The 15,520-nt window shown below is 43.5% G+C and overlaps 1 protein-coding gene across 3 annotated transcripts in view; it reads right to left on the reverse strand.

Annotated features, from left to right (window-relative positions):
- Positions 1-15,520, reverse strand: part of PTPRA (protein tyrosine phosphatase, receptor type A) — a 108,145-nt gene that overhangs the window by 14,068 nt on the left and 78,557 nt on the right. For all 3 annotated transcript variants that reach the window (XM_021707524.1, XM_008047987.2, XM_021707525.1), the window contains 6 exons: positions 8,722-8,758; positions 3,890-3,987; positions 2,594-2,713; positions 1,695-1,861; positions 1,132-1,267; positions 304-453 (listed from right to left, as the gene is read on the reverse strand). In XM_021707524.1, coding sequence (XP_021563199.1) covers positions 304-453; positions 1,132-1,267; positions 1,695-1,861; positions 2,594-2,713; positions 3,890-3,987; positions 8,722-8,758 — 708 coding nt within the window. The remainder of the gene's footprint in view (positions 1-303; positions 454-1,131; positions 1,268-1,694; positions 1,862-2,593; positions 2,714-3,889; positions 3,988-8,721; positions 8,759-15,520) is intronic.

Consider the following 15,520-nt stretch of genomic DNA (forward strand, 5'->3'; position numbering starts at 1 on the left):
GCGGTGGCCGGGAGCAGCCACTGCACTCCAGTCTGGGCAACAGAGTGAGGCTCCAACTAAAAAAACAAAAAACAAAAAAAAATACTGTGGCTTGTTTTCTCACTGCCAAACACAACCTAATGATTCCAATGTGCAGGATGGCTTGAGAATGACTACAGTATGAGGAAAGGGCCTCCTCCTTAACTACTGGCATGCTCACAAGGGGATTCATTGTCTATTGGTAAACGCACAAGAAGTCAAGCATCTCACATTCCTCAGATCACACAGACCCTTCAATCTGAAGGTTAACCAGCTCCAACTCACCTTAAACTCCTCCTCTAATCCATTGTTGCTGGTCCCTGGGATTTTGTTGTAAATTTTCTGCAGGTGGGTTTCTAGAGAGGTCACTTCCAGTTCTGTATCCCCATAGAGATAATGCTCCAGAAGGGCTTGGTATATGAAGACATACTGCATCTGAAATGCGGATGATGTCCCAGTTCTCAGTGACATGCAACAAGGTTCATGTACCAGACTACCCCCTCCCACCCCCACTTCACTCCAGTTCACTTCTCCTTTGGTCTTAGCAGGGATACAAGGATTTCCCCTTATTGTCCCAATTTAGTGAAATAGAACTTGAAATGCAAGAGTACTCTGGGGGTACCTAACTTGGGAGGGATGCTCCTAGTCTGGCTAGGGGGTTAGAAGCCTGGAAAAGGACAAACGCAACTCCTGCTCATTCTGAGAACACAGATTCAATAGTCTGAAGGGGCTGTCAGAAACTGGAGATGCATAAAGACTGTGGCAGGCTATTCTCAGTCTCCCTCCCGTGCTGTGCCCTAACTGCAGAGCCAATCTCACTCCTGCTCCCAGAGGTGGCCAAGTGCATCATGACTCTGGTTGCTGGCTCTCTAAGCTGCTTGTTCTCTCATCCTTAAAGTCCAGTGAACAAGACATCTGCCTTCCTGACTCCCCCAGGCACAAAGCTACAACTTCTTCTGCATTCCATTTATTTAAATACATAGTTTATAAGGGCCCTTTATCACACTGTATGATGATCATTTACAATAACCTGGGAGACAGAGTGAATCCTTGATGTGGGCAGATTCTGGTCTTAGAATGCCCCTGCACTTGTCTGACCCACAGATCACTCACATCTGTTTGCACCATCTGGCAGCGCTGTGCCCGGATCCGGCTCACAAAGCCATACACGTCCACCTTCCGCTCTGTATGCATCATGTCCAGCATGGCATCGATGACGACAAAGGTACCCGTACGCCCTACACCCGCACTGCAGCCAAAAAGCAAGGTGTTACAGGTTTGGGTAGCATGGCTGTGGGCTCTTTCTTCAGGCTCTAAGACCTAATCCTGCATGGGAAGAGCTGGGACTCTCCTGGAGCCAACAACCCCACTATGCCCTGAACTCCTGACCAAACACCCTAATACTTGGAAGGGTCTGGAGGCCGATAGTTGTACAGCCAGCATTTGACCCAGTTTCTTAGCTTCATCTCACTCCCACTCGTAACCTTGGAGGATTGCCCTTCCCTCCTTCCTCAAGTCATATTCTCCACCCAGCACTAGAACTTGGAGTCTCTGGCTGCTGCCCTGGGGCCCTGACATTTGCTCTGTACCAGTCTCCTTAGCCAGGGTCCCTGTGCTGTTCCCCTGTTTGGTCATGGAGGTAGAATGTGGGGAGCCAAGGGCCAGGCCACACTGACCTGCAGTGGACCACGATGGCCCCTGCATACTGAGGGTTACAGGCCTTCACCTTCTTGAGGAACTTGAGCATGCCGATTGGGGTGAAAGGCACCCCAAAGTCTGGCCAGCTGGTAAAGTGAAACTGAGTGATGAGGCGCTGTGGCTTTCTGTTGGTCACGTCGCCCACCTGTGAAGTGAGGAGATCCTGTGTGTTGGCCCTGATACCCAAGGGTGGGCAGCACCAGAGGAGGGAAGGTGACAGCTGCAGTTGTCAGGGACAATGGGAAAATGAGAGTGCACCCAGGGAAGTTTTAACCATGGGCAGAGAATCTTCCCAGTAACCCACGGGTTAGGCAGGGCTGTTACTATTATACTTGGCCTACAAATGTGGAAAGAGAAACTCAGAAAACTTAAATGATCTGGTCAAGGTCCCAGAATTAGTAAACATCAGGGTCAGAACTAAAATTCAGGGCTCCTGATTCTTACTAAGTCCTCTTCACTGCCCTTAAGCAGAAGGTGACCTTTGCTTAGGTCACCTTTGCCTCCAGAGTCACTCTGGAAGGCAAGTAGCAGGCTCATCACATCCCTGAAGCCAGGGCCTTTGGAGCAAGGAGGAGAGGTGAGTCAAGCACCCAGGAGACTACACCACCTCCCGATGCTATTTTTCCACAGTGTTTGGTCATATCTAAATGATCAGACTTCATCTCAACAGGTAATTTTTCTACCAGTCATGAAAATGGTGCTCCCTTAGTTTTGACAGATAAGTTCCTTGAAGCCCAGGTCTCTGGTTTGAGAATCCAAACATACTACACACTCAGTGATTCCTGACCACCCTGAGTAAGGGGGAGATGACCCAACCTCCCTCTTAGTGGCGAACAGATCCCACACAAGAATCAAGAAAGGAGCTAGGAGACAGTACCTGCTGAATGCAGAACTTCCGTACTGTGTAGTCTACCAGAACAGTCACATCCTCTACAGACACACGGATGTTCCCATAGGTCCAGCAGCCTTGGTCTGGCCAGTACTGGGCACACTTACACTGGAAAGAAACAGATACTCATTCCCTGATCTCAGACCTCCCACCCTTGGTGGATGAAAAGGCTCTGAAAGGAAGAGACCACAAAGCCCAGATTAAAGTCACCAGAAGGCCCTAGGGCCTCTTCTCTTACCTCAGTCAGCTGCAGACTTATTTATTCAAACTGTCCTTTTCTCAAATTCCTCAGCTTCCATCCTCTGTATCACAATCTCCTAATTTACACACAGCCCCCATACTTCTTGATCTTTCTCACCTCCACCCCCTTGGTTCAGGGTGAATCTGAAGCCATTTTACCTACAAAATCTGCACTTCCGCAATATCCTAGGTCATGTTCTAAGGGAAAGCCTGTCTAAACTCCTTGAACCAGCAGCCTGCTATGAGGGGGCCACCAGGGTGGACTGATGCAGACTGTAAACCTGCCACGAGAAGCCTAAGGCCTTCTCCATTGCATGGGTCTTGGACAGCTTCCAAGAGCCAGAGGTCTGGTTGAAGGAAACTAACCAAAACCCCAGTCTTAGTACTATCCTTCCAAGGCACTGGAGCTGCTGATCACCACATCCAATACTGCAGGATCAAGGGGATTCAAGGGTCATCCTTGAGTAAGACTGTTCAAATTGGAATTCCTCTCTGGAACTCTATCCAGGACCCAGAATTGGCTCTGGCTGTGGCCTAGTGATAAAGTTAGCCAGACCAAGCATGGACTGGTAGCCACAAAAGGAAAAGACGAGCCAGTAGGCTGCCTGCAGGATGAGGTCAAGGCCAGGATCAGATATAAGATTCCCTCAGTTCATATAATCCCCTCTGCTGAATTCACGATATACCAAAGGCCTCAGGAGATGGGACAGGAAACCAGGAAAATGAGAACTAGAGAAGCCAGGGAGAGGAAAGCCCCTCTGTGGCTTTTCCTTAGTTAATGGCTCAAGTCAGTCTTTCAGGTTGTTTTGGAATCGGGGGAACTGCTTGACTACCAAATATGCAAACCTGCTCTAGGCACACCCCTGAGGCTTCCAGGCAATAGGGAATTCTGATAGATCCATCAGCCTGTGTCTGTCTAGATGAACTACTGGCATAGTCACCACAAGGGTAGATAGCTAGGCTTGCACTCAGAGCTACAGCAGAGCAGTCCCTCTGCTGGTCACACCTGTATCAAGGGCTCTCCTATCTCATTTCTCCACTCACCTCCTTCCTCTCCTTCAGGTTGGTCACCATGACGATGGTGGCTGTGTTTTGTTCCCAGATCATCCTCCAGAAATCATTCACTGTTTCTTCTTTTGGTCCTAAAGCAGCCAACAGCAAAGATGAAGAGAACACATACCAAGGGGAAGACTGAGAACATCCATTCCTGACTTTTGGAAACCTGTGCCCTATGTCCCCAGCTAAATAGCCAACCCACCTACCCATCTACTCGCCCACTAACTGAATATTTCTCATGTTTCCATCATACATGTGCCAGGCACTTCACTAGGATTGGGTGGGTTGAGGGAAGGTTGTCACAATATCAACAAGACACAAACAATGTCTCCCAAATATATTATAGTTGAGGAATAGAAATCATGACTGTTCACTGGATACCTACATTATCGGCCCACCAGTGAGCTAAGTGCTTCATGTGGAATTTACTCCTTCCTCTCTCTGAGGCAGATGTCATCAGCCCCAGAAAGGTTGAACGACTTGCTCAGGGCTGGAATTCTAAATTTACCTTTCACACAGCCTTTTTCAGAAAGCTACTAGAAAATCCTAACAAAAATAAAAGCAAACAAAGAGAGGGAAAGAAATGAGATCTAATACAACAGAGAGGTGAATGGAATTCCCAGGGTATTGGTAAAGGTAAGTCTTAGAATGATAACTCTGCAAGAGGTAAGAAGAGGGCAACCAATCTACAACAGAACTAAAGAAAGGATCCCAAGATAAAAAATTAAACTTTGTGTATCTGAAGGCACTGAGGGAAGATATATACTTCAAGTAAAGAGTTTAGGGGGAAAATCAGCGGTAGGTACATTAAAAAAACTAAATTACTAGAAAAAAGGGGAATTGTTAACTCCAGGAAAAGGGGGAAATGTATGAAAAAATCATATATGTACTATGTGTTTCAGCTGTGAATATTTGCATACTCATAATAATATAAAGAACAAATATTAGATTAACCCAGAATTGTGATCTGACTCTTCTGGAGGATGAGAAGGGCCTGTACATGTATGTCTGTCTGAGGAGGAGGAGCTCTGTAAGGGGATTAGGTGACTGGGTGACTGCTTCTATCATAAGAAGTCAATAGATAAAAATAACTGCCTCAGGGGCATTAGACTGAAAAGGTGAAAGAGAGGAGATCTTTTTTTCATAAGTCTTGCAGTCCCTGATGACCTTCTTAAACTGTATTTATTTTGGTAAAAATAAAAACAAAATAGTGTTAAAAAGCAAAACAAATAATGAGAGAAATAGATACATGCCAGAAAGATGTACAGAAAGGAAAGTGTTTCACTGCCATGCAAGGTCAGGAGACTATCCTGGGGAAGGTGACATATGAACCATATCTTAGGGTAGATCAGGAGGACAGGAGTTTAGAAAGGGGGCACAGGGAGAAGTGGCACTCCAGACAGAGGGGTAGAGGGCAAGAGGCAAGAAGGCACACCAGAGGCCCAGGACTTCAAGAAATTTAGCCAGGCCATTGAGCAGGTGGAGTGGCAGAAGATGGAGCTGAAAAGATAGGTAAAGTACCAGAGGTACCAGAATCTAAAGGACCAGGTTAAGGAAAGCTAGGTCTACAGAGAATGGCAAACTGTTTCAAGATTTTCATGAGAACTCCAACTGAAGTTTTGCATCTAGTAGGGTCAATATGGTGGTAGGAATGCAAAAAGCAAGGCTGGGACACAGAAGGATCAGTTAGTAGGCTGCTGCAACAGAGCTGGAAGGAAGGATGGAGTGAGGCAGTATGCCAGAGAAAACAGATTTTGGAGACAGAAACAAGAGGGCTTTAGATTACTTTGAGCAAAGGACAGGTAGGAGATCTAGATGATTCCAAATCCAGCTTGTTGATTAGGTAGATTACATTCTGGTCATGACTACCAAAGAATAAAGGAGGAAAAACAGGCCAGGTGTGGTGGTTCAAGCCTGTAATCCCAGCACTTTGGGAGGCTAAGGTGAGTGGACTGTCTGAGTCCAGGGGTTCGAGATCAGCCTGGGCAACTTGGTGAGACCTATTCTCTATAATAAATCAAAAAATTAGCTGGGCTTGGTAGTGCATGCCTGTAGTTCCAGCTACTTGAAAGGCTGAGGTGGAAGGCTCGCCTGAGCCCAGCAGGTCGAGGCTGTGGTGGCTTTGAGTATGCCACTGCACCCCAGCCAGGGAGACAGAGTGAGACTCCAACTCAAAAAAAAAAAAGGAGGAAAAGCAGTTTTGAAGTTGAGTGAGAGTCATATTTTAGTTTCTGATGTTGAATCCAGAGAGTCTGGGTGTGTCCAGGTGGAGGTGTACAAACTCATCTGAAAATGTGGCTCAGGAACTCAAGAAAGGCAGCAGCCAGTCTTGATAAGGTCTCTCAAGGATAATACAGAGGAGAAGAAAAAAGAGGGTCAGACAAAGAAAGCTGGGGATTTTCAGCATTAATCCAGTTCAGACAGAAACAGCAGCCTGGGAGGAAGACTAAGGAGGCACAGATGGAGTTTCAAGGAAGGTGTTGCTCAAAATTCTAGAAAGAAATTAAACTATATTTTAAGGGACAGAAAGAGGAACAAAAGCCAGAGGAAGGACATTTAGAGAAATGAGAAAAATCAAGAGAACCCAATGTTAGGAAATAATGGAGAGGAATTTCAAGGAGTGCAAAGGACCGTGGAGAGGCTCAAGAGGATGGGAATCAGAGAAAAGGTCCAACGGGAAGTCACAAGTGATCTTAATGCAATGAACATCTTAGCATCAACAATGTGAGCAACAGAGAGAAAGAGTTTGCATGAAGCTGATGGCAATAAAATCATCACCGAATAGGTGGTATTTAAGCTGGGACTTGGAGGGTGGCCCTGAATTGACAGTTGGCTGCAGAGGAAGGGAAAGTTGAGGCCTAGTTATGCAACAGCCAGGGAGACTGCAATAGCAGGGAGGATCTGAGGTTTTCCCAACCACTGTATTTTACCTCTATTTTAGTTTACATCATCATTTCATCTCTATTACAGTACTGTCTAATAGAACTTTCTGCAATGACATCTGAGATGTGAGGACTTAATTAAAAAAATCCAAAAGTTTTTATGATGATGGAAATGTTTTACATCTGTACTAGCATGGTAGTTTCTAGCAACATGTGGCCATTGAGCCTTAAGATGTGACTAGTATGATTGAGAGCTGAATTTTAAATTAAATTTAAAACTTTTAAAAAAGAAACAGGGTTTGCTCTGTTGCCTGGGCTGGAGAGCAGTGGCGCAATCATAGCTCACTGCAGCCTTGAACTCCTGGACTCAAGCAATCCTCCTGCCTCAGTCTCTGGAGTAGCTGGGATCGTAGGTGTGAGCCACCACACCTGGCTAATCTTTTCATTCTTTTAGAGATAGAATTTTTTTTTTTTTTTTGAGACAGGGTCTCACTCTGTTGCCCAGGCTGGAGTGCAGTGGTATGATCCTGGCTCACTGTAGCCTTGACTTCCTGGGCTTAGGTGATCCTTCTGCCTCAGCCTACCGAGTACCTGGTACTACAGGTGTGCAACACCACACCCAGCTAATCTTGTACTTTTTGTAGAGATGAGGTCTCACTATGTTATCCAGGCTGGTCTCAAACCCCTGGGCTCAAGCAATTCTCCTGCCTCGGTTTCCCAAAGTGCTGGGATTACAGGTGTGAGCCACTGCACCTGACCTAGATAGGGTCTTACTATATGTCCAGGATGGTCTCCAACTCTTGGCCTCAAGTGATCCTCCCACCTCAATCTCCCAAGTAGCTGAGACTATAGGCATGTAAATGCCACCACATCCAGCTAAAATTTATGTAATTAATTAAAAAATTAATTTTAAATAGCTACCAGTGGCTACTGACTATCATCATGAATAGCAAAGGTTGGAACATGGTATCTTGGGTCTATAGCCCCAGTACTTTGGGAGGCTAAAATGGGAGGACCACTTAAGCCCATGGTTTAAGACTAGCCTGGGCAACAGAGCAAGACCCCATCTCTACATAAAATAGCTGGGTGTGGTGGTGCATGGCTTAGTCCAAGCTATTTGGGAGACTGAGGGAGGGGAAAATTGCTTGAGCCCAGGAGTTTGAAGCTGCAGTGAGCTATGACTGTGCCACTGAACTCCAGCCTGGGTGATAGTGAGATGCCACCTCTCAAAAAGGCAGGGGCCACAACTTATTTTATTCCCCTCCATATCCCCATTACTTAGGCCAGTGCCTGACACATAATAGATGGTCAATAAATATTTGTTAAGTGACTGAATAAATCAGTCACTTTGGTAGACCACAATAGCATCAATTACTTTTTAATGCTGCAAATATCAAGCTATTTTTGCTAGGATCCCAAGAGTGAAGACACCTATTAGAACAGCAGGCCTAGAGATGTGTATACAGTATGTATAGAACACAGTGCTGGGTCCCAGATCTGAAGGTTCCTAGACCACCTATCTACAAGTAATAGTAGGGCTGAGGACCATGAGTTGAAGGAGGAGGAGAGGAGCCAGCCTGGATCTTGTGGGGGCCAATCCTGTCTGGAGACTGACTCCAAATTCAAACTCTGAATAGCCTGGCTAGAACCTAAGGCTAACTGGTCCCAAGAACAGAGGATCTCATTAGATTGCTTTTTGTGTGTATATAACCTTTTCAGTCTTTTTTATACACACATTTAAAATAACTTTTAAAGGACTTCTAGATACTAAGTTATTAAGATGAAGGTTCTTAGTCATAAACTGTATGGTGAACTACATTTCTTTCAGGTGGTATTAATGACAAATGAGCAACTGCATTCTGATTACTCCATTCAGCACTTGGAAGAAAAAACCCAACTCCACTATGGGCTAAGGGTAAAAAGTTGTCATCACTTTACCTTGTGCAGCAATGAATTTGTTCTTTTCTTGGTAGCCCTGGGGATGGGGTGAGGGGAAGAAAAAGAAAGTGAAAACCAAAAATGAATAGAAATAACATTCTCTAGTCTAACTCCCAACTGATTAACAAAGCTGCCCTTGTCAAAAGGTTCGGGCACTTAACAAGAATTTCCATTCTACAAACCCCCAAGGGATTATCTTTGGAGCTAAGAATCAAAGATTACAAAACTCAAATGGTGCAGGCAGTCTTCTCAAAGTGAATTATTAATAAATACTTGCATATCGAAATGCCAACTCCTGGGCTAGACCTTGTTACTGATGTTTTATTAGCAGCTGACAATGTTCAGTGTTAACAGGCAAGAACCTCCAGGATAAAAAACTCATGTGGTGGTTTCCAGATGGGACCATTCTGGAAGGACAAAGGTTATTTTCTTGAGGATGCTTTATCAGGTGCAAAAACTTTCTGGGAGTCGCCTGTGGGTATAGTGGAACAGCTCCCAGTATTTGACAAGGGACTTCTTCATCAGAGGCAGTGGGAGACAAGAAGCAAAGGAATCGGGATGCCACTCAATAGATAAGGAGCCACTGAAAAACTAACAACTGGCAGTAACTTTCCTTTTTAGTCTTTATTGTTCTAGTCACATATCTTTTCAACCACTTTGTTTAGATGGAGTGTTCACTTGAGAAGTCCTAGTTAAGTGAAAATTGTTTGATTTAAGGATTGGGAATCACCCTTCAACCCCTCAGACAGCAATATGATGGGCAACACAGGGGTTAGCTTCATGGACAGGACACCATGTCACTAAGGTGATGACGTGCACCACAAGGCTGCAAGGCAGTGGCCAAATAAAGGGACCTGAATCTGAGAAGCCATTTCCTGTTTCAGTTCAAACAAGGGCAGGGCAGGGTTGCTTCCCAAGGTAGAAGAAAGCTTTAGGCTTCAGAGATGGACATGTTTAGAGTTAGCAACAGAAAACTTGTTAAAATTTTTATTGAGAAGAGGAATTTAAGTTTCAACAAATGCTTTTAATCATTAGAAGACGGAAACTGAGATAACCTTAATTCAGGATGCTGAATCCTGTGCTTATAGTACTAAATTTGTAATTAAAACTAAGATTCTCTTAATACAAGCTAAGCATGTCACACTCCTGCTGCATGAGAAGTCACTGCCAAATTCTCATGGGAGCATGTGAGTCAGGAAAGCTTGAAAGCACAGTTGGGAGGCCCAGCCCCAACTTTATCAGGAGTGGGCCATACGCTCCCCCAAGAAGGTGTACCTATAGAAGCGATGTGGTAGCACTGTTTAACCAGCAAGGAGTAATGAAAACAAGGCAAAGCCACCGATCTTCCCTTGTGCTACGTTGAAGGGAAAGACGAAATGTGGCTCCTGAGATGTCACCGGATTCTGAAGGCAGAAAACCAGCTGGCTATAGCTACATTCCTATCAATAAAAAGAAACACTTCTAAAGACCCGATATACTCTCAGACATCTAAAAACTGCTTCTTCCTAAGACAAGCTGAAAGCCTACCTGCCACCTGTGCCACTGTCTCTGTTTCATCTCCTCTTATGACCAGTATTAGGTTAGCAAATCTTTGTGTTCCCCAAACTACAGATCCTGGGTCCCCCTGCCTGTCACCACCACTACATAGTGTCTTGTACCATTTCCCTTTAAGGTCCATGTGTGATCTTAGTTCTCTGCAAAAAGGACTTGGTAAGTGGCAGTCAGAGGGTAGAAATAGGGATTAACTGTATATAGACATGAAGATTCTTACTGGGGTGAGTAACACACCTACAACTAAGGGAATAATAACTAAAGAGTACAAGGTTCCTTTTTTGAGGTGATGAAAATGTTCTAAACTTGACTGGTGATGGTTGCACATATCTGTGAATACACTAAAAACCACTGTAAACTTTGAGTGAAAAGTATAGGTATGCGAATTACATCTCAAAGTTGTTAGAAAATGTTCTAGAACAATTACACTGGCAGCTGCATAACTCAGTAAACTTACTAAAAATTGCTGAATTCTACACTTCAAATGGTTAAATTTTATGTTATATAAACTATACCTCAAAGTTGGGGGGAGAAGGGTTTGGTAAGTGTAACTAGCAGCAGGCCAGAAGTCCTCAACAAATGGCCTCTGACTTCGCTTCAGCAAAGGATAGTGTCCCCACGCCAAGTCCAAAGACTACCTGCTCGTACTTCCTACTGAATCTTTAATCTGCACTTAACTCAACTGGCCACCAAACCCTTCCTCCACACTTTACTCTTTGGCTTCTCAGATGCTCTCCTCTCTTATCTGTTTCCATCTCACCCATGGGCACCTCCTGTTCGGTGTGCCTGGCAGAGACTGTGGACTCCAGGGCCCTTTTCTTGGCCCACTTCTCTTTTTAATGACTTCCAAGTCCATGGCTATGAAATAGCTCCGCTGAGCTCCAGATCAATATTACCAACCATATGCTGGTTACTTTCATATGAAAGGATATCATCCTACACTCTCTCACATATACAATCAATCATCAATTCCTCCAAAGTGATTTTTACTTTGCTGCTTCCTATTCAAGCCCCTACAGGCCCTCATCATCTGTGACCTGCTGCTGTAATAGCCCCCAATTGACAGTTCCTAAATCCACATTGCTTATTATGGCCTGAGTAGTCAATACACAAATGTGGCCATATTACTCCTCATCTTTAACTCCTTTCAATGGTACTCCATTGACTAGAAAATTAATTAAATCCCTAGCTGTCCTGAAAACTGGCAGACACTGTAAGTTGGCTAACTTAGCACCCACTCTACACTTTTAGCTTGACTTTCTTATTATAGAGGCTGGGAAACTAGAAGCTAAATTTCCCTGACTACTTTGCAGTTTAGTTCTTCATAAGATCTAGCTTCTTCCTAGCAGATGTTCCCACAAGACCTGGGGTAGAAGTGAGCAACGCAAGATGATGACTGTGATAGAAATCTGATCTTCGGGCAAGCTAGCAGCAGAAGCATCCAGTTCTTCTGTAGCACCTGTGCAGAGGTTTCACTATAACAGTCCCATGAGGTAGCTGCATACATCTATAGCTGCTCTGTTTCTTGCTGAGCTGCACCTAAGCATGGTTCACTTCCATAGGTTTTATAACCCTCCCAATATCTTATAAACCCCCTTCTGCTTAAAAGAGTGGACAAAAACTATACTCTGTGGTTTGCAACTAAGAACTGCACTGGACATACTTGACATCCAATGTCTTCCATGATCAAGTCTCATCTCCCACCACTTCCCATCTTGTACATTATAACCTAAGTTTGTAGTCTCTGTGACTTTGTTCATGTGTCTCTTTTGCTTTGAAGTTTCTGCCCATCTTTCTTCTCCTGAACTCTAACTCACCTTTCAATAATAAGCTCTACTGGATTACCAGGTTGGACTGAAAGTTTCTTTTCTGCACTCTGCAGAACCCGGCAGTAACTCCTTTGTTCATGTACATTACAATCTACCTACCCATTTGTTACACCAGGGATCACTTCTTCTCTTTGTACCCTTTAAGCCTATCACTGTGCTTGGCACACAGCTCAAAAATGTTGGCTGAGTATAATAAACTATGAAATCTAAATCTTTAATCTCTGCCTCCTGCTCACGGTTAACCACAGGTTTTTTTTTTCCTGGTTTTCTTTTTTCACTGAGTCCATTAGGCCCACAGTTAAACTCTCTCCATCTTAACTCCCATTCTGCCTATTAATTACTATCTTATAACCAACAAGACATTATGGGATGCCCTACTGTAAGTTCTAACTAAACATGGCCGGGGAGAAAACCTATTTCTTCCTATTGAGTTATTATCACAAATAGATCTCCATCTTACCTGTTTACCAGTCTTAATATCCAACTAATTTTTGTCTATCTTCACCTTCACCTTTACCTTCAAGGAGACAAATGGGTTATGGTGGCAGATGCTGCTCGTTACTAACACAAAAGTTACTCTCCCCTTTCTTCCTTGCCATCAGAACCATGATTTTATTTGGAAATCAACCTTCCATATGCTTGGAAGGTGACCATTTCCCAGTCTCAGAGGGGTAAGTCATGATAATTCTCAATGTTCTAGCCAGTGACTGGAGAGGGAGCTTGTAAGCATGTGATCCAACCTTGGCCAGTTAGCCCTGAAGGATAGTGTGCTGGAGAGGCTTCTGTGAAGTTCTGCTCTCTAACAAAGAGAAAAGCTTAGGCAGAACTGCTCCTCTTACGTGTTGGATGCTGTTTAATAAGAACGTCTGGGACCACTGCAACTATCTAGAGACCATGAGACACTGCTGATAGGCTAAGAATATTTGAGTAGAAAGATGGAAGCACCCAGATTCTTAAGGATGTCACTGAGCCATGGAATTAGCCAACCCTAGAACTGGCCTACATTTTCCTTCATATTATATGAGAAAAAAAATATTCCCATCTAGACAACTTTTAGTTGAGTATTCTCTTATCTGCAGCCAGGCACTAAGAACCCTAAGACACCTGACATTCAATGTCTTCCATGATCAAGTCTCATCTAACTGATATTGCTGTACTCTTCTGCATAACATTAAAGTCAACATTCCACCCAATCTCATCATCATGTTTGATGTAAGTCCTAGGAATTCCTGTTGATTACTAGACCCTCTCCATTTTCCTTTTCTATAAAATCAATTATTTTTATAATCAGGGATCCTTTCCTTCCAACAAAAAAATACACAAAGGAACTTCAGCAAATTCATTCTAGTGCAAATGCCTAGAATGCCCCATTTCTGAAGTTCATCTGATAGACTATTTTTTGGGCACAATCCCCTGTTCTTCCATCTTTCTCCTTTTCTTATGCTACTCTTCCACTTTCTCAAGACCTCCAATTCCTTGATCCTACCACCTTTTCCTAGAATATAAGCTCATTTTTTTTTTTTTGGAGTTGAAGTCTCATTCTGTCGCTCAGGCTTAAGTGCAGTGGCAGGCTCACAGCTACCACAGACAACCTTGACCTTCTCGGCTCAAGTGATTCTTCTGCCTCAACCTTCCAAGTAGCTGGAACCACAGGTGCGTGCCAGCACACCCGGCTAATTTTTGGATTTATTACAGAGACGAGGTCTCACCAAGTTGCCCAGGCTGGTCTCGAACAGTCTTAACAACTTCCTGATACTTCTCCTCTCTACTGAACCTGAAGCTCTTGGCTACTTGAAGCAGCAACCGACCTTCTCTAGCACTTGTGTCTTTGTACCACATGTTCTCTGCATTTACCACCAATCCCAGGGTACAGCTGCAAAAAAAAAAAAAAAATCACACAACTCAGGTCCCCTATCAGTGACTTACCATTGCAGGCAGGAAGACCCTCAGCATAGCTGGACATGCCCTTTGCTTTTCCTTTTCAGGATGCTTCTCATGAATCTCAGAAGCTGTTCTAAACTTTTACTACTCTCATGTCACAGTCCCATTCTCTCATCTAGCAGATAATCATGACTTTACTTCATAGAGAAAATGAGTTCCCTCAACTTGTTTTACCCACACCTACAAATTGTTTACCTATTCTATCCCCTCCTCTGTCATCAATCTTAGAGGAAGAAATGTTCCTTCTTACATTGACACTAATCTTTCCATCAGTGTTTTTTTTTTCTCTTGTGGTAAAATTTATAAGTGTGTACTTCTGCTGCATTAGGTACATTTGCATTGTGCAACCATCACTACCATCCATCTCCAGAACTTTCTCATGTTCCCTAACTGAAACTCTATACCCATTAAACAATAACTCCTTAAGCCTCCCTCTTACCGGCAACCACTGTTCCACTTTCTGTCTCTATGAATTTGGCTGCTCTCTCTATATATACATATATGTATACATACACTCCATATTCTATATGTAGAATCATACAATATTTGACCTTTTGTGTCTGGCTCATTTTACTTGTCACAATGTCTTCAAGGTTCATCTATGTTGTAGCATGTGTTAGAATTTCCTTCCCTTTAAAGGCTGAATAACATTCCATTGTATGTGTATACATATATATACACACACACATATATAAGTATACTATATATATATATACTTATACATACACACACACAACGCATTTTATTTATTGAAACATTAGTTGTTGTTTTTTTTCCCTAGATGACCACGCTAGAGTCCACCTGACACAAGCTGAAGGGGTTCCAGACCTTCTTTGCATTAATAAATGAAGCACTGATGTAATCAGAGTCTGGAACCCCTTCAACTGGTGTCAGGTGGACTCTAGAGTGGTCATCTAGGGAAAAAAACAACAACTAATGTTTCAATAAATAAAATGTGGTATGTGTGTATGTATGTGTGTGTGTATATATATTTATGTATTTATCCATTCATCCATCAGTGGACACTTGAATTGCTTCCAACTTTTGGATATTGTGAATAATGCTGCTAAGAATACAGGAGTGCAAACTCCATCTCCTCATGCAGCTTGCATGAGGAGTCAGGCTTGCCCTTGCTAGCTTTAACTGTCTCTCTTTTCTGTTCAAATGCACTCTCTTCAGGCTCCTTCCCCACACCTTAAAAAACATACTCAAGTCTCTGAGCCACCTCTATAAACATTTTCTAAATCATTCCTAAAAGCCTCCTCCCAATGTCAGCTCTTCCCTCACACCCTGGTTCACAGGAGGCATGACTAACCAGACTTACCTGGTGTCAGGTATTCTTGTCCTATTCTTCCCTATTTTTACTACTGAGGGCAAGGCCTGCATTTGTTCATATTTATTTGAATCAGCTCAATAAAGGATTCACTAACGCTTACAGAAAAATGCATTATTTAGATTCAGATTTCTATACAAGAAGC

This window comes from Carlito syrichta, unplaced genomic scaffold, assembly GCF_000164805.1.
Source record: "Carlito syrichta isolate Samal-C Ts95f unplaced genomic scaffold, Tarsius_syrichta-2.0.1 Scaffold120447, whole genome shotgun sequence".
Lineage (NCBI taxonomy): Eukaryota > Metazoa > Chordata > Mammalia > Primates > Tarsiidae > Carlito > Carlito syrichta.